The sequence below is a fragment of the Protomyctophum bolini genome (genome assembly GCF_963924005.1).
Source record: "Protomyctophum bolini genome assembly, chromosome: 2".
In the NCBI taxonomy this organism is placed as follows: Eukaryota; Metazoa; Chordata; class Actinopteri; order Myctophiformes; family Myctophidae; genus Protomyctophum; species Protomyctophum bolini.
The window spans coordinates 15,479,626-15,499,132 of NC_137863.1; the positions used below are offsets into that span (position 1 = coordinate 15,479,626).

The 19,507-nt window shown below is 43.1% G+C and overlaps 1 protein-coding gene across 2 annotated transcripts in view; it reads right to left on the bottom strand.

Annotated features, from left to right (window-relative positions):
- Positions 1–17,776, bottom strand: part of phc2b (polyhomeotic homolog 2b) — a 38,889-nt gene extending 21,113 nt beyond the window's left edge. Inside the window, exons 1-4 of one of the 2 annotated variants that reach the window (XM_080787396.1) lie at positions 17,645–17,776; positions 3,332–3,632; positions 1,222–1,383; positions 131–208 (exon numbers count right to left, since the gene is read on the bottom strand). In XM_080787396.1, the coding sequence (XP_080643522.1) occupies positions 131–208; positions 1,222–1,383; positions 3,332–3,574 (483 nt within the window). In that variant the 5' untranslated portion in view covers positions 3,575–3,632; positions 17,645–17,776. Of the gene's footprint in view, positions 1–130; positions 209–1,221; positions 1,384–3,331; positions 3,633–17,315; positions 17,334–17,644 lie in introns of those variants that run through there. The other variant, XM_080787397.1, reaches the window with a different exon arrangement.
- Positions 17,777–19,507: the final 1,731 nt, after the last annotated feature.

The following is a 19,507-nucleotide window of genomic DNA, read 5'->3' on the forward strand; positions in this document are numbered from 1 at the left end:
GATCTACAAGCTCACAACAAGTGGCATCTCGACGCGTTGAGAGCTTGTGAGAGCATCGGAGCTCGTAACAGATCGGACCACTAACAGCCCTGTGTCAAACTGAGCGTGCAAGACTGTAGATTTCCCTCACCGTAGCCTGAGAGGATCCCGTTTGTTGTGATGAAGTGCTGTTCTGGGAGACACTTTGTCTGCCTGCAGCAATACTGGCCTGGTGCAGTTAGACAGAGGGCAAGAGCTTGTTAACCCATTCTGACCTGAGATCAGATTCATACGAGGTTTCCACTGGACACACACTGGTCTGATTAACCCATTCTGACCTGAGATCAGATTCTAAAAATGTCAGTCGTTCTTCGAATTTTTCAAAAATAGCAGACCTACAAGCTCGTATCGCGCCACTCGGTGGCGCGATATGAGCTTGTAGATCTGCTATTTTTCAATAGGTAAAGCATAACATGATGCTAAACACCAAAATGGGTGCCCGGTCAGAATGGGTTAATGGCAGCATACAGTAAATAAACCTCCAGTCAAAACATAAAAATGTGATTATATCCAAGTCTGCACATGACTGTGAATTACTGGTCCAATTACTTTAAATGTAGCCGTCAAGTTCAGTAAGTTGCAACGAATCAGCATGTTTGGTAGAAAGTATCAAAATAGTATATGGCTGGGCAATTAACCCAAAATACAGAAACCCATATTTAGACCCAACTAGGACGGCGACTTTTGATAGTCGCAGTTCAATACGGATCACACAGACAGGTTTGTGATGATTGCTCCAACATGGCAGCCATTTGGCTGATATAATCACTTTTTAATATTAATGTTGTTATATATATATTATCATTAAAATATTACTGTTTCACCAATTATTTGCAACACCCTCACGGCCCACAGGCTGAGAACCGCTGAGCTACAGGTGAACATGTACTGACTAAGGCTTTCACGATTACAAATCATAGGAGGGCGCTAGACCCTCCTATGTCCAGCTTTGAGGGTTTGTGTAAACGACAAAAGTGAGAATGCGAATTGAGATTGGCCAGAATGAGATGATGACGACGACGTATGATGATAAAGAGCGCCCCTCACTTCACACGGGTGTGATTTCTTATGTATGGACGGACTGTGGACATTTTTCAACTTGGAAGCGATTGACGATTAGGCAAAAATACTTTTACGGTTATCTCAACTAAATGTAATAACAGTGACAGGCCTGGTGCTGACCTGCTGCACGGCGGCCAGGCTCTGGAGCTGAGCGGCGCTGAGGTTGTGCTGCTGCTGCAGCGCTGCTGTCTGCAGCATGAGGTGCTGCTGCTGCGCCGCGTACATCTGCTGCAGGTACTGCGCCGCCGTGTTGGGACGGCCGTGCAAGGCCTGCTGGATCACCTTCAGGAAGGGACAAACACCACAGTGTGACTGTGGAGTTGGTCGAGTGGCAGCAGGGCTGCAACAGTTAATCCACCTCATTGATTTAGGGGAAAATGTTGAAAATCCAAGTTCGCTCTGGAAAGGCATCATTCTCAAGATGGCGTCCACGATGGCTGCCGAGAGCTTAAAATGCCTATAAACTGGGATTTAATATTTAAATATCACAACAATGATGTACTTGGTTTTAGATTTTTGGCATGGTATCTTCAAAATGATACCTTTCCAGTGAACAATTTTGATGATTTCCCTCCCAGCTAAGTTACAGATTTTGACTTCAGACTTCATGTAACAGCATGTCACACATGTCGTTTATTGCTGACAGAGACAATTCTGTGTGAAATTAATATTTTGTTCAAAGTCAGAATCAGAGACACTATTGTGTCTAATTGTACAAAAATCGCTAACAACGTCTAGACAGGTTAGACATGTCAAAAATGTCTACAAAAATCTCTAACAATGTCTAGACTCTAGTCTAGACAGGTTAGATATGTCAAAAATGTCAAAGAATAGTCTAGACAGGTTAGACAACATTAGTCAACAATGTCTAAACAATATGTATAGCTTTTCCCAGGTAAGAGCAAAGAGACTGAAGATAACCTGCTCCATTCATTCAGTGTTGAGAAATGTATATTTTCTCAAGTAGGTAATTGCAGGGAAGGGGTCACAGAATGAATTATCCCTTCTTTACCAGGAACAGAACTCATCGTGCACCAGAATGTCTCTCTTGTCTATTCACCCGCCATCCCTGACATTGAATGACAGCCTCCGCCTGGTTGCCAGGCAACCAGAGTGCAACTTTGACCTGTGGCCTAATGGATTTTAAAACCACCCAGACCCAAACCTCATGGGGAACAAGATGAGAGGATTCTGTACGTAGTAGACACATTTTTGCAAGCCCTTGCTGATCTTAAACGACCGCTGTGGCTTTAGGCTGAGTGTGCTGCTGCTGGATGACAATGACTTCAATGACTTAATTGCTGGAAAGAGGATCCACCAGGCCAGAGTGGCATTGTCACAGCATAAAAAGCAGGGTGACCCCCGCCGTGGAAGGGGATAATTCTAGGGGGTCAAGAGCACTACAACAGAGGATAATGGAGATAAGTCTCAGGGCCCGATTTTCACCAGTGCTCTACCCCTTATCCCTAAACTTATTTGCCTTTTTTTTTTTTTTACTATTTTGAAAAACCTTTTTTCCTTTGTTCAACTAGGCTATCTACAACTAGGCTTTCTACATCACTATTAACTTGTGTTTTTCAAAATAGTAGAAAAATGCAAAGAAGTTTAGGGATAAGGAGTAAGGGACTGCCGAAAATAGGGCCCTCAGAGCTTTTTGGATTTAGTTGTTTTTAACAGGGACGTCGCTGACGATTTGGTTGCCCCATTCGCATATATTTGTGTGTGTGTGTGTGTGTGTGTGTGTCCCGAGAGCGCTGCGTTATCTATGCAGATCGGCTACTTTCGCCATTTGTAAGGACGCACACATGGGCGTGCATTATTACGCGGCAGAGCCACGGAGAAAATTGTTATTAGGAGGGTCGGCTTGACACTTTTTGGCACATTTTGTTTCCCCCCCGGAGGGTTGCCCTACTCGCAGTGTGTATTGCGCATTATGCTACTTGTTCTGTTTTTGTGCAAACAAACTAAACTTTAAAACATAATCTTTGCATTCGACATGCACTACTACTTTAACACGATAGTTTCATCAGAAGGCTGTGGAATTCAAATACCTGCCGTCTTGATTCATGGAAGAGGAGAGTGGTGCAAATCCACCTACTGCTCTGGGAAGGATGGCTCGAAATGTACCAACAGAGGGCAGTAGAAGCACAACACTTAAGTGTGCCTGTGCTGGATTGTTAGTGCATGAGACAACACATGCCACACATTTTTCATCGCAGAAGGAACATACCTGAACTGTCTGTCGGTCAGAAATCCCACTGTAGACGGATATCTGAGGTATTGCCTGTCTTCCCATGGTAGTACTACTAGTACTAGTAGTACTACTACTAGCAGTACTACTACTATTAGAACTGCTGGTAGTGGTGCTGCTGCTGCTGGCAGCGGTGCTGCTTGTGCTGGTATTGGTGCTGGGCGTGGTTGTGGTTCCTGTGCTGCCCGTCGTAGAGGCAGGGGTCCCCGGCTCACTCTCCATGGTACCCTCTGCTCTTCTCACCTTTGACCCCCGGCTCTTCTGAATGGCTCTCCGGTGCCTGGAGGAACGGAAGGACACATCATTCATACTGTACAATTCAATACATAACATATAAGCTACTCATATATTTATTGGCAATGGATGTGTTTAGTGACATTCTTATTATTATCTGAACAGTTATATTTATTGACACTGACTGTATATAATGGTACTCTCCTTCATGGACGCAGTGCAAATGTCTAGTGCCAGAATATAAGTTCAATTTCTATTCTCTCTTATTTATCTTGGTTTGGTCCCTGTGTTACATTCTTACTGGTGGTGCTGCTATGACCTGAATCTCCCTCCAGAGATCAATAAAGGTTTAGTTTGTTAAATGTCTTATCTGGTACACCCGTTTCGCAGTGATGAAGCTTTTTTCTCCAATAAATTAAACCAATCTGTATTTGAAAGCTCCTATGGAGGAAGCCGTTGCTGTGTGGAATGTTAAGCTACTGTTTTTCTTCTGCTAATGCCTACAGGCAAGACACATTAGAATTCTGCACCAGGAGTCAACTTTCTTCTTAGATCAATTCTGCTGAAAAGCACCTTTTCATTTTCAAGTACAAATCACAGATTTGAATCAAAGTATTACTATTAAGCCCAGTATACGATATATGATGAATACAGAAAATAGTCTAAATACAAGCTCAGTCACTCTACATTGCAAGCTTATAGATCTGCCATTTTCAGTGTGAGACAGTCCGTCATATGACGTATGACTGTATGATAAGTAGTCTAGATGAACATAGACTCATAGCTTTGTAGAGAAACCCTAACCCTAAATGCTCTGTAGAGAGGAGAGAGATCACAGTCCATCACAGCATTTCCAGGCAGTGTTCCAACATTCTCACTGGCTGATTAACATCGCTGTGTGGGGAATCTCCTCCATTTTAAGTGGGAATCAAATAAATCGTGTAAAATACCTGCAATTCCGAGCCAAAATTCAGGCCGTCTTTGACCAAGAGGAGAAGAATGTTATGTCTTTGTCAGATGGACAGGGTCAGAAGTAAATGTTTGACATTTCAGACCACAAGTACACTTAATGTACTTCACAGTGACAGACGACAAAAACAAGTCTAGCTGAGCTCTGAGGAAGCCACATGGTATTTGTAGGCACAGGTAGGCAAAGTGTGTGTCCATTAGGGCAGTGGTTCTCAAACATCATGTCAAGGACGGCACAAATGTATACACCGTATATTTGGCAGCGGACGCCAATCTAAGAGAAGATTTATTAAAAAAAAATAAAGATTTTTTTAAATGTTCGGAAAAAAGCAGATCTACTAACTCACATTTGGCAACGCGTTGTGTGTGAGCTTATAAATTAAAGCTAGTGCCTCAACTGCTCCTTATTTTGCTGGGGACCACCTGGAAAACTCATAAGGAGCCCTAGGGGCATTTGCCCGACTCAAGGCCGGGCAGTGTACTCCCTGTGGTGGTGTGGAACGCGTGTGTAGAATTTGAAGTCGGGGGGTGAAAGTTTCTTGAGTTAGGGGGATTACAGACGTAAAGTACATACACACACAATCACACATACAGAGAGTCGGGGCATTTAAGATCATATGAGCTATAAAGTATTATGCATCCGTGCAGTTTACTTAGTGTAAGTGTAAAGGATATTTATTTATTGTTAATGAAACAAATAATGTGCAGGCACGTGCATGTGAGAGTATCTCTGAATACCGTATGTGTATTCTACAGAATTATGATGAAACGTCTCCCTGAAAGTCTCCCCCACCCCCCCGAGGGCCAGAGGCAAAATTACCATTACCTGTGTATGTTTCCCCTTTCTACAGAAATAGCACATGGTCCGGCAAAAATAACCACTCCTTTCATTCCACAACTGAAGCAAGCACTGAAGCGTTCTCTATTTAGATGAACTGACAATGCCATGCTGTCAAGTTCATTGTAAAATAATACGTATTAATAATAATAAAGCTATTAATTACATGCATTTACCACAAATGTTGTGACGGGACAAATTGACCTGGTTTGAAAACTCATTATCTTCTCATAGCAATATTGCATAGTGGATTTACTTCTCCTGAATTGCTTTTCTTACCCCACACAACACGTGCCATGCGCACGCACACGGGCACGCACACGGACATGCACAACGGCACGGACACGCACACAAACACAAATTAATGGCCCTCTTGAAGCCTGTTTGTTTTCACAGTTAAATTAATACCAGAGGAATGAAATCTAATTTGAGATCCATCCAGTTTAAATAAACCATCTTGGTAGTCCGACCTACAGGATTGCAGGTCACTTTTTTGAAACACTATACAAGGTGTTTTGACTTGTATGGATAAAAAGTGGACTGGATCCGATCCAAAAAGCAGGGTGAGTATGAGAAGCACAAAAGAATGCATGCTTTCAAAGCTAATGAATGCCAGTGACTTCAGAGAAAAATTACAGGGCTCTTTAACTCAAAACAAGCACACTACATTTGGTGAATGTTAATAGCGGAAAAGGGTTATTGTTGTTGTTGTTGTGGTGGTGGTGGGGGGTTTCTGTGCCAGGGGTTCTTATGGCAAATTGGCAATAAACAAACCCCTCCCCCACGAGTAGAAATGACGCCGGTCAAAGTTACATTTTTCACCTGGACTCTGTTCTTAATCGAACAATGTTGGTCTACTCTCGCTTAAGTTATAGGTTTCTTTTCAACACCAAATGTAAAGTATTTATCGAAACTTTAATATCCTGCACACAGCTAATACAAAAGCAGCATACCGAGACATGACCAAAGAAAGTAACAAGACAAAAAGAACTGTCTGGCATGATAAAGCGGCGGCCTTCCTGTCCTGAACCCATTTGTCAGCCATCAAAACTAAAAGCGTGTGAGAATGAGGAGGGTAGAAGATTTAGGGCCGCCTTGTAAAAGCCTTTTTAAGTATGGCCCCTTGGTACCCTATCCTTTATCACAGGGGGGGGGGGGGGGGTCTCCATGCTTGTTGTCAGCAGATGAGATGGAAGGCCTCAGACGGACGGCGTGATAGTTGAAGTTATAGACGTGATTGGATAGGAAATGAGGAGATGGAATCTGTAAGCAAGGGCATACAAATGAGAGAGAGAAAGAGATAGAGAGAGAGAGATGGATGGTTTAAACGGTTGGAACAAATGGGATAAGGAAGAACATGGGCTGGTGTGACCTCAGTATGAGTATACTAGATTATAGTTCTAGTAACTAGAATAAAAAGAGTGTTCTAGGACTAGGTCATCAAGCAGATGAGGTAGTGGTGGTTAGGTTATCAAACACTGTGTGTGTGTGTGTGTGTGTGTGTGTGTGTGTGTGTGTGTGTGTGTGTGTGTGTGTGTGTGTGTGTGTGTGTGTGTGTGTGAAAGATACTTGTGCTAATAGAGTGTGTGGGTGGTTATGGAATTGATGGTGGGGGTTCAAACAGCTGATGCTAGTACAGACTACAGAGCATGTCGCGAGACACAGAAAAACGGGAGGGTGGCATTTCTAGCCTCTGGGCCTAGAGCGGTATAGGTGAGGTGTAAAGTTAAAAGGGCTGGAGGTTGCTGGGTAGAGACTAGAGAGAGGGGGATGCGAATGTGGGCTGAGTGGGTGGGTTATGGATATTAAAGGGGTTTGGGAATGGGGAGAGAGGGCGCGATGGAAGTAATTAAATGAGAAGCAACGCTGCCGTGCTGCAATTCCTAAGCCACCCCAACCCCCCCTACCTCATCAGTATTCTATTTCAAGTTAAATTAAGACATGTGGGACAGATCTATAGCCCACTTTCAGAAAATGCTCTGTGTGGTGATAATAATGTGCTGCTCCTATAAAAACGGCATAACCAGACAAGCCTGAAAAGCAGCAGACAATTTGTCAACATTTCATACTAGAAAAGCAAGGTTACTTTCAGTTACTCAGAAATGAAGGCTTAGTAAGTATGTGTACCCTTTTAGTGAAAGTGAAACAAAATGTACTTGACACAGACACACACACACACACACACACACACACACCCTGAGCGCCATATGAAAACTAACCAAAACAAAAATTCAATGCAATCAGATTTGGAAATACAATAAAACCACTAATGGGAATCCTACATCCATAATGAGCGAAAAACAAAGAAACCATAACATCAGTGTTGCATTAGTTCTGTACTGGATTCTACATTTCACAACATATGAACGTGCCTCCGACCTATAATTAAGTCTTTTAGTGAAAAACTGATGGCTGACATCCAGTCTGGCTCGAGCACGTTTTATTTTTCTATGGCTGTATACATCATCATCCCCAATCATGGCTCTCCCTGCATGTTGTATGTGGTCATTTTAGCCATTGTCTGGTTGTCATTGCCACATCGTGTTGTGAGGGGATGTGGGGGTGAGAGGAGGGAATCCCCTCTGGTAATAATGCCTCCTGCCCCCCCCCTCCTCCTCCCCATCTCTCAGAGACGAGTCACTCATCCATCAGTGCAGGAGAGCTAAGGAGAACCCCCCCGCCCCCTTTGAAAAGCTTGAAAATTCTGGCTGAGACTAACGTTTTCATTAAATGGGTGCGCCAAATCTGGTACACCTTGAGAGCTGGTGAACCCACTGAGAATGACAAGAGGGCACGGTGGCAGGCAGGCAGGCCTCTCTCGTCTCCTCTCTTTTAAAAAAAAGATACGTGTAAAACTGTAAATGCTTGGGCGCCAACAAAAAATACTTATTGATCTTGTGGTCTGCTCAAGCCGGCATGATGACTGTATACAGTAATAATAAGCGGCTGTCTGATGTTCGTCTGAGGATCTACATAGTCCATAGTCTGCAAGAGCTGTTAGGACAGAGGCAGGGGGGGGGAGACAGACTGGCTGTCTCTACAACACTAAGAGCCCTAGTATAAGCAAGTGCAAGCTCCATCAGCATCCATCCCCTAAGTCCCCTCCTAGACACATACAACAGCCCACATTAACACAGGTGCACATTTGTCAAAATACGAGTACAGTAGATCGATAGCAAAGAGAGCACACAGTGCATGATATTGGCTTTGAATGATGCTGAGAGAGGGTTACTCTGCTGTTGCTGAGACAAAGCCCCCCCCCCCCCCCCCCCCCATTAACCCTGGTGTTTTCCCCCCCTACCTCCTCTGGCTCCCCCAACGCGATGCAGGGGTATGATGCCCCATCCCCAGGGACTGTGCTGTCCTCCTCTACGGTCCTCCTGCTCCTCTCTGTCTGTCTGAGTCTCCGGCTTGTTGTGACTGAGCCAGCGAGTGAGCGAGTGTTTTGAGTACTGGATTTCCAAAACCCCCTCTGCCCCGGTTGTCTAACACCCCCCCACACACACCCCAATGTGTGCGCTCACACACACACGCATGCATTCACACAGATACAGTTAGCTCCTCGTCCCAGCATCAACACTCTACTCCACCAACCAGGGCCCGGCCTGACTCCTGATTATCTGGTATCCTAGCGACAGCCAACGGGGTGCCTATGGAATCCCTGTGTGAAGCGCAGCGCGCTGATTGGGTCAGCGGATCCCTCTCTAATGAAGATGATGGTAATGAATTTACTCCGTCTACCCTCCCCCTTCTGCCAGAATACTGAATTTTGAGAGCCACCATCACATATTAATGTGGAAAATAATCACCATTTTTTGATATTCAACCCTCTTAAATAGTCACTACACGACAAAATATATATAATAATCAGAAATCATTGGCATTTTGAGTGGCACAACAGACTCAGGATATTTGACAGATTATTCAGGTTCAACACCAGTCACTAAGCAAAATGCTCCTAAATTAAAACTGTCCTTGGAATAAATATTTTTTTGTCCTGAACTCTAGTCCCATTTGCCGTTGACAATGAAAGGAAAATGTACGCATATGTGGACGAGCAAATCGTGTTTTCTAAACACAGTGCAACTGTTTTAATTCAGCTCGGGGCTTATATATCACATAAATTCGGTTGTCATCTTACATGGTCATGGTGAAAAGACGAGGTTTTTTTAAACATTGTATCATGGTTAAAAGATAATAACAAATTGACAAATGAATTCATGAAGAAGTATATTCATTTTTTATTGGATGATGTACGACAACAAATCACATGGGTGTGATTTGTATTTATATTATTCACCTACTTTGGCTAATAAACAGTTTTGGGGAGAGGTCTTACATTTTCAGTTTAGCTGTTAAACATATCGAGTGGCTCGATGCCCTCTTCCAGATGACTGGACAACACACAAAGGAGTTAATATCGACATTGTTCTTATACTGTATTTGACAGCTAGAACATAGGTTGGGTCATTTGCATGTACAGACCTGGTTTTCTAAATGCATGTCATACATTTTTCACAAATAATCTGCAGCTTATTTCGTTTTATATTGTTTAGCCTAGATCAAAGTCTAGAACAGTTAGGGAATCTAACCGATTATCATTGCAGTTAGACTGTAATCTAAATTTTGAGATGCAATTGAGCCAGAGGGATTACCAACAATTATGGCCCTCTAAAATAACCCAGGCCATTACCTACTAAATGGCGACTAAATCTGTGGCGACTAAAGGATTAGCCAAATCATCACGTCCAGCTTAATGCCGTAATTATATATAAATTGGAATGTGTGAGTAAAGTAGCACATTCATTACTGATGGGGAAAAGATGAAAAGCCATCTCATTATTGGGGGGGGGGGGGGGGGGGGTGTAAAGAAGAAAAGCAATGGAATGACAATCTGCCCATCAAAAAGTAAAATGGTAATGCTTTTGTTTTTGTGCAAGGGGCTTGAGATAAACCAGCTGGGGAAATGGCCTGATAATAGCATACTTAATACTTATGGTCCTTCTACTCCTCCACATTAACTGTCTGGAGTGAGTCTGGACATATCATAGCAGGCAGTCTGGACATATCATAGCAGGCATAGCAGTCGGATACGTGGCTCCGGACAACCAGATGTCCATACATGCCTATATTATGTGGGCGCATCAGGGTTTGTTTGTGTTTGTCGGAGTCATCTTGACGTGGCTGGATGGCCGTGGTCCTGTCTATATAATATGGGCGTATAGTGTTTGTTTATGGTTATGTCCGAGTCATAGTGACGTGACCATGGTCCTGCCTATATGGGTGTAGTTATGTCAGAGTCCAAGTGGCCCTCAGATGGACACCCCCAGGGAAAAGGAAACAGGGCTGACCTGGCGCAGAACTGGGGTGCATGCGTTTGGTCCGACATACCATTGGTCCGAACGACAACCTACCACAAACCCTCACCCTACCATAACCGCAAGCACGGGGCAGCACACCTAAACCTAACCCCAACCCTCTCCTGCCCCATTGGAGGCGAAGAGTGTAAGTAAGTAAGTATGTCAGAGTCATACTAATCTCAATACAGATTCAGCTCAATTTCTTTTTTTTTAAACCTGATGGGTTCCGAGATGGTACATATACAGTAGTTGTTCATTTTTATTGCAACGAGCACCTTATCGATCAGGTTCATCGAGCCGGGTTCTTATCGAGCCCACTATCGAGCATTTTGTATCATCTTGTGGGAACTGTAAACTGGTTAATGTGAATACCATCACTTTAAAAGTGTAATTTTGTTTACCCGGACAGCACTGGTTGTCAAGTATCAATCAATACACTTTTAGACCGACATTTTTGTGCCAGCTGAGTAATTAGATTTATTTCTTGATCGCCCCTCGTCTTGATTCTTTAAAAAAAACATGACGTCATGGGCCTATATGCTCGATAACGGGCTTCATAAGCCCAATGCTTATTGATACCAGGTACTCAATATACTCAAATTATCGAGTCTTTTCAGGTATCGGGTTTCGAGCTCCATCCCTATAGTACCCATAAGCCAATTTTAATATAGGATGTTCAAAAGTGAAAGTGGTTAAGTGTCTGTGGGTTTAAGAAATATTGAACCAATGAAAGTATTTACCAAGTGCTTGTGACTAAATAATAACTACATTGAACAATAATTTCCTGGAAAGTAACCGTTTGGAACATACCAGGTTTCTACCCAACAGGATATGAAATGTAGCCAGTCATGTGCTAGTGTATTGATTGGGGCCACCCATGCACGAACCCCATTGATTATAATCTATCCATTAGCATATAGATTAGCTGGCGGAGGAGACTATGGTCGGCGGGGGGGGGGGGGGGTCAGAAATTCAGATTAGGGTGGAAAGAATAGGGATTGATGTGTCTCGGTTTGATATGAACCATTGATGATGGACCTTTAAAATCTGACAGCCTGGGGCCTCAAGTAGCCAAGACTTACTTGGGTAAACAGAAATGAGAGATACAAAGGGCTGGTAATGCATAGGTCTCCAATACAAACAAACCCCTCCTTCAGCACAATAGCTAGACGCATCATCAATTCTGAGAACACTAACACCCTAATAAGCTCTTCTGGAGAGCTGGCTAAAAGAAAATAAATGGCCTGTACAAACTGAAGCCCTAGGCCTCTAGTCTGCTACTGAACTGTCCTGGTATCAAAGCAAAAGGCAGCTACGATGGAAGTCTACAGAATGTATCTCTGTTTAAATACAAAGATTCTTTTAAATGGAGATGCAGCTAAAAGCTGCAGGTTAGCGTTTGTTTCCCCAAAAGAACTGTGCATGTGTCATGAGTAAAGATGGAGATTATAGGCCGAGAATGTCCTGGAGAACTGGAAACCGTTTGGGCAAGCATGTTTAACAAGTCAAATATCATTTCAAATTCCTCCCTTCAGTAGAGTAATGGCATGATTAACACGATGATGTGGCTCATCTACAAGAACAGATTCTCAAGATTACATTTCACTTCTGTTATAATCTATTATTTTCAAGTAACGAGCAACACTTTCACATAACAGATCACAAATTAGGTTTAAGCAGGAGACCAAATACATGACAAATAGTGTCAATTCATTTTTAAATAATTGTTTTTGTGTGAGGAGCGGCATTTGATCATATAACCCACACAGACTACTGGTCTAATAATCTCAGCACTCTGAATGAATGATTCACTGTATGAGGGGCATTTGGGAGGTGCAGGGGAAATCTTCCTGTACAACTCTGCAGAGTGTAGGGATTTACCAGCTTTTTGTATCTCTCATTTCTGTTTACCCAAGTATGTCTTGGCTACTTGGGGCCCCGGGCTGTCAGATTTCAAAGGTCCATCATCAATTGTGTTTGTTTCCCCAAAAGAACTGTGTATGTGTCATGATTAAAGGTGGAGATGAACTATATGCCGAGCATGTCCTGGAGAACTGGAAACTGTTTGGGCAAGCATGTTTAACAAGTCAATATAATTTCAATTTCCTCCGTTCAGTAGAATGATGACATGATTAACGTTTAATTAATGTGGCTTCAAAAGAACAGATTTTGAAGATTACATTTCACGTGAAAATCTGTTATTTTCAACACTTTGACATACTGTAACAGCTTATAACTTAGGTTTAAGCAGGAAGCCAAATACACAAACGGTGTCAATTCATTCTAGAATAATTATTTTTCTGTGAGGAGCGGCATTTGATCACATTTAACCCACACAGACGACTGGTTTAATAATATCAGCACTGTGAATGAATGAACCACTCAGAGGGGCATCTGGGAGGTGCAGGGGAACAAATCTGCAGATTTGAATCCTCTGTCTGTGGTGCATCCCGCCTTGGCTGGGTGCTCTGGCTGTATTCAAGGAACCGGGCGGGGAGGGCAGTCTCTGTTCTTGCCTGCACTAGCGACTGGTCAGGGTATCTACCTGTTCCAACAGGGAGAAGACTGGGTCGGATAGCATGTTATTCTGCATGCGTTATGCCCTCCCAGTGAACTTCCTCACTGTCAGGTGACACAGAATTAAGCGCCTGGCAATTGGAGGAATCAAACTGTGCTCTTCTAAACCCTCCCATATGACCAACTGTAGGGGTTATAGTAATGACAGGGATAATGGCAAATTGAAAGAAAAAGGGGGAGAGGGGGGGAAACTGAGAAAAAAAAAAAACACCATCGCTGTGTGCCAGCCAACATTAAGTCCATCGTTTTAGAATAGCAGTCAATAATATAAACCATCCCACTCTTAAAATCAGTATTCTAACTTGAGTGGTTAAGCATGAGGAGTAGGATATACCCTGACGAGTTGAAGATGGCTGAAGGGTCCTGGCTATGACCAAACACAACTAAAGCAGGCCACGCAGCCTTTGTTGGAATACGTAATGTAACTATCAGATACCCATGATTGCCCGGCCAGATCCGCCTGATAGCTGTAATTGAGACATCTGATTCAGATGCACTCCTTCTTACACAGCTGAGTAGGCCAACACAAAAGAGACCCTGGCTGGCCACATTCCAGGTACATGTACACAGCTTTCTGAACACGTGCCTGTGACCGTGTAAGTGTGTGTGTGTGTGTGTGTGTGTGTGTGCACCCGCGTGTGTGTGTGTGTGTGTGTGTGTGTGTGTGTGTGTGTGTGTTCATTCCAGCCCCAGCAGCCACACACAAAAACGCAACAAACTATCACACTAGAACTAGATGGTCCCCAGCAAACCTTGGTCTTTTTCTGTTGAGGTTCATTTTAGACATTGCCTACATCTGTGGGATGCAACCCCTATCCCGTTGTGTCAAGAGTTCTAAAATCCTGGACAATTTAAACATCCATCCATGTGACTCTAATAATGGCTATGAAAATAAACATGCAGAGAAAACTGGCAGAAAGAGGGGAGGGGAGCAGGAAGAAAGACAAAAGCTTCTTTCTCAGATCTATAAATACCTCCAAAGCCATCAGATTAGCAACTTGCTTCAATCAGGACCGCTCTATCAAGGCAATCAAATGCAGGCTGCTTCGTATGCAAGGGCAAAAATAAACAAGGCATGAGCAGCAGTGAAGAACACGTGAAAGTGCTTTCTTCGCCTCATCAGAAGAGCTTCACACTAGATTTATGTTAATGTGTCAGCTGTGGACCTGCCACCTTATCTGTCTGACTCGAGGTCATGACATGAAAGGATCAGCTAGGCCAAGAGATAACAGTGAACATTATTAGAGAATCATTGTGGATACAGCTTGATAATCAGCCACAATAAAGTTTCTGTGGTACGAGTTCCTGTTTTGTGACACCAAAATATATTATAATAAAATAAATGTGATAAAAACACAAAACCACCATGAGTCTTAACCCGGTCAATGCCAAACTTTGCACACACTCCCTGGATGCCAACGATAAACCTCTGCCCCAAATGTTCCAGAACAGCCTGTTATAGCGACACTGATTGATCTTTCACAGACGTTCCTACTAGGATGAGGAATATATCCCACCCTTTTCACATTGGCCTGTTATAGCGCCACCAGGAGGCCGACTTTTATAAAACACATTTTGATATTACTCAGTCATATTTTGTCCAGATATTCTGCAAATCGTTACACAGTCTATAGTCATGTGCTCAACACAGATCTGTCCGATATTTCATATTCCATCCTGATTGCCCAACATTGGCTTTCAAAGTTTACTGTACTGTGTACTGTATAATGGGATGTAACAATAAAGATCTGTAAAATACACTGGGAGGAGATAAGATCCGGGGCAGACCAAGGCGCAGTTCGAGGAAACACATCGACTCACTGGCCTTGGAACTAATGTTGCTCTGGAGAGGGAAGTCTGGAACACTGGTGGAGCTGTTGCCCCCGCGACCCGACTACGGCTAAGCGGTTGCAGATGGATGGATGGAAGATACAGTGGAAGATGATTTTCAGTTCAGAAAAGTAAACAATGATGACCTGATCTGAACTCACCAACTTACAGTGAGCAAGTCATGCACTATTCCAAAGTATTCAACATCAGTGAATAGATGCTAGTGGTGTTGACAACTCTTTGGAAATTTCTGTTCACTGACCTTCACTGTTGAAACAAAGTAAAAATTAAAAAAGCAGCTTATTCAGGGCTGTCCCTGTATCTTTTTAGCTTCACTCCCACACACAACACTAGGCAAAACATCCACAAACAGCCAGCGGTTGAAACATTTGAATACTGAAATCATTGTTTGAATAATAGAAACCTGTTAAATGACCATCCGAATATTTGGGGCCAGCCAGCCTTACTCAACACACCAGTAACATTACAATAACATACTGTAGTGACTGTAGTGAGTGGGAATGATGGCAAAATAACATAATGGCTTTTTATAACCACAGCTGTTAATTGAAATTACTATTTGCAGTAGGGAAGCTGGTGCGTAGGAGGGATGGAGAGGTATTTCAATGAGCAGCACTAAATGTACTGTATTTTAGTATGCGTTCGGTTCACCTGAAGACACAATTGCACAAATCTAATTTAAACGCATGCCAATTGTAAAATAAGCCTAGCAGACAGCCAGGCGCTCAAACATAAAACAAAAAGCAAAAACCTTTCATATCAACATGGAAACGCTTTCACCATGCCATCCTCCCTCAACTACTCTTCTTCTTCTCACTTCTCAATTTCGATATCAAAGCCTTAATTAAGCCTATGCAATAAGAAGGATTGGCACAGAAATGATCCTGTCATATAGGCCTACAACAAAAATGATATTGTAACATTAGACATGGCAGTTTGCACATGCCTAAGGATTGGACTTTTGTTACCTGACAAAGACCCATAGGGGGGCGAAACGTTGTCATCCTTATATCTAAATAGAAATTCCCGTGGGAGCTACAAAACAGTGTGCAGACTACATCTCTTTTTACTTTATTTGCCAAGCCATGCAAAAGTATCTCATGTACATTTTAGCCGATATCAATATAGTATTATATAATCATTACATTAATCAATCATCATAATTGCCCCATGATAACATCCCAGGCAGTGAAGTCGGAAAGTCCCTACTTGAAATGTATGGACTTGAGCCCTGTATTGATAAGATCACTATTTACTGTAAATATACTGTACAGTACACCCCCCCCCACACACACACACACACACAATTAAATCACAGCCCAAAGCATTTATACCTAATAAATTGCAATATCTTATCTAAATATATCAACGTATTGTACTGGATTGCACTAGACAAGCTTCAGCTACTGCAGTGCTATGTGGATGAAATTGGTAAGAATTGTGTTTGGCTGATTCTCCCAGCACTGTGTGACTGTGACCTAAGGTCCCGAGGGAGACACTGTATCCCGTAATAATAGCCTTGCTGTCATATTGAGCGGATAAAACAGGCTCCCTGCAATTAACCTCAGAAGCCTTATGGAAATTCTAGAAGCTTCTATGGGGACAGTCACCGTTGAGCCTATTCATTCATTCGATAAGAAAAGTACTGTTCAAACACACTTCTCCAGAGTTCAGGCTGACTGTTGGTAGATGATGGCAGGGGGCGTGTAGTGACTGTCATACACAAACACATGCTTGAGTGAACAATGGACATTACAGGGGGTTCATTAGATCCATTCATGTTGTTTTGGTTACATTTGGGTCAGTGAAAAGACATGGGCACATTGCTCCAAATCTACCATGCCCCCTGCCCAGTGCCCACTACAGAGATGAGAGTGTGCACTTGTCAAAATAGCAAGGCCCCTCCCCCATCTAAAGGGTCGTGACCCAAAGGACAAAGTTGAAACCTCTCAAAAGACCACTTCGCTAAATTTTCCACCCCACTTCCGAATTCAAAGTGCATGGGGTTCAACCACCAAGTACATACATCCTCAGAATTAACAGTACCGTAGTACCGTTCATATTAGACAGCCTCCCAGTTACAGCAACTTCTCACAAACACACACACACACACACATACACAGCAAAGGCTTACTTTTTACTACTAGTACTAGTGCAAGTTCCGTAGAGCCTCTCTGAACAGTAGACGCTGCGGACTACGGTTGGTTAGCGATAAACGCCGAACGCGTTGACGTTAGCGATCAAGCTAAACGTGATGATGTGTGTCTGCGCCGCGGAGAGGGGCGATCGATCAGATTAGGATCTTAATCTTATAGACTGGATCAACTCAACGGCGTTCCGATACACTAGGCAAGGCTACGACCATTTGGTCGTCATGCAAGCCTTGGGGGAGTCTCAAGGCCGCCTGAGAGGCACAACATGCACTTGAATGTCTTGAAATCAACGTGTTTTTAAACGCCATACCTTTCGGCGGTAGGCCTTGTGGGGTACTCCTCCGGGTGCTCCTGGCACTGCTGCACACTCTGTTTCCCTGATATTCTACACCATTTCTGGATGATTGTGGTTGGTGGATTTTTTATTTATCCGACAGTCTTGGAATGAACCAGCTACAGTGGCGGAGCAGGGGTGAGAGAGGAACCCGTGACTCACGTGACCGCGCTCGTCCAATGGCCGGAGGAATTGCGGTATTTGACCCCGCCCCCGTCCCATCGGACCCCCCCGCCCCTCTTCATCCGCTGTCAAATCCCAGCTAACTGTCATGATCTCCATATAATAAAATAGTAACAAAAGTGTGTGTGTGTGTGTGTGTGTGTGTGTGTGTGTGTGTGTGTGTGTGTGTGTGTGTGTGTGTGTGTGTGTGCGTGTGCGTGTGCGTGTGCGTGTGTGTGTGTGTGTGTGTGTGTGTGTGTGTGTGTGTGATTATTATCTACAAGCATATGTTTAATATAGCATTATATATTTTTTACTTAAATACTGAATATGAATGTACAATATGAAGGCACATTGGGTTACCCAACACCCATCATAACATGGACAGCAATAGTGTTTCACGGTCACGTAACCCCTTTGTGTTGTGTGCAATATGAGGAGGAACTTGGAAGTGTATTCCTGAAAACACTGAATAATTGATCAGAATATGACTTACCGTATTTGGTTGGCCCACTAGTTAATTATCTGGTATTTAATAGCTCCCCCGATACCTTCATCTATCAGCGTGGACATGGTATTAGTCCAGTAAACTCAACTTTATTCCCCAGTGGCCTGTGATATGGCCTTGCAGCCAGCCAGGCTACATGTCTTTATTCCCCAGTGGCCTGTGATATGGCCTTGCAGCCAGCCAGGCTACATGTCAAATCACTGGTGCGTCAAGCTCTACAGCACTATAAACGCACCTTAACATACACAATATCATGAGCAAAATGTAATATGGTGTCATGTGTATTAATACATGAGAAAAGTAGGATATAGGCTTACTGGAATATTTATGAACTTCCTTTTCAGTTTTGATGAACCACAGGTTTAAGAAAACCTGCAGGAACGGTGTGTTCTGGTGTCTGTTCTCTGTCATTGCTCAAAGTTGCCTCTCTTTTCCTAGTCGACAGTTGCCAAATGCTTGTTTCAGCCAAGAACACTGACGAATATGCAAATGCATCCCAGACGCAGACATTCAGATACAGACAATCAAGATTATGTTTTATTTGTCCAAGAAAAAATAAAATAATAATAATCAAATATAGCTTTAAGTTAAATAGTTAAAATTATAAAAGTTCATCCATAGTGTATTTCATTTTCTCAGATGGTTTTGTCTTATAAAACCATATGAGAAAATCTTGTGGTTAGTCTTTTCTACTAAAATTGTCTTCCTTGCCTACCAAAGACACATTCAGAGCTATAGCTCAACTGTGCCACAAGGGGGCATTACACTCCAGTGAACGCTACAGGTCAGAATTCAGTCAGTCAACGGAAGCCAATACGTCCCTGTATTATTGTATAGACTGATGTGAATGATGTATTGCATTTCACAGTAGCTGGGGTTGCGACAGCTTGTACACGACCTCACCCAAAGCCTGTCTGGTCTCACATGGTATGAGACTGTAATCCATTGCCTGGAAGACAATAGGTTAGGGAAGAGGACTAACAAACCGACCCCAAACAATCTTGAACCCAGAAATGGGGGAAGGTTGGGCTTGAGGCCAGCAACCCCAAACCGTAAAAAACCCACATATAGCCTACTACAGAAACGTTGAAACAGAACAGAAAGGAACTGTATAGTCAACAGCCTATATATGCTCCATGAAAAGGAGCGAAGTAAGTAAGTATTGTGAA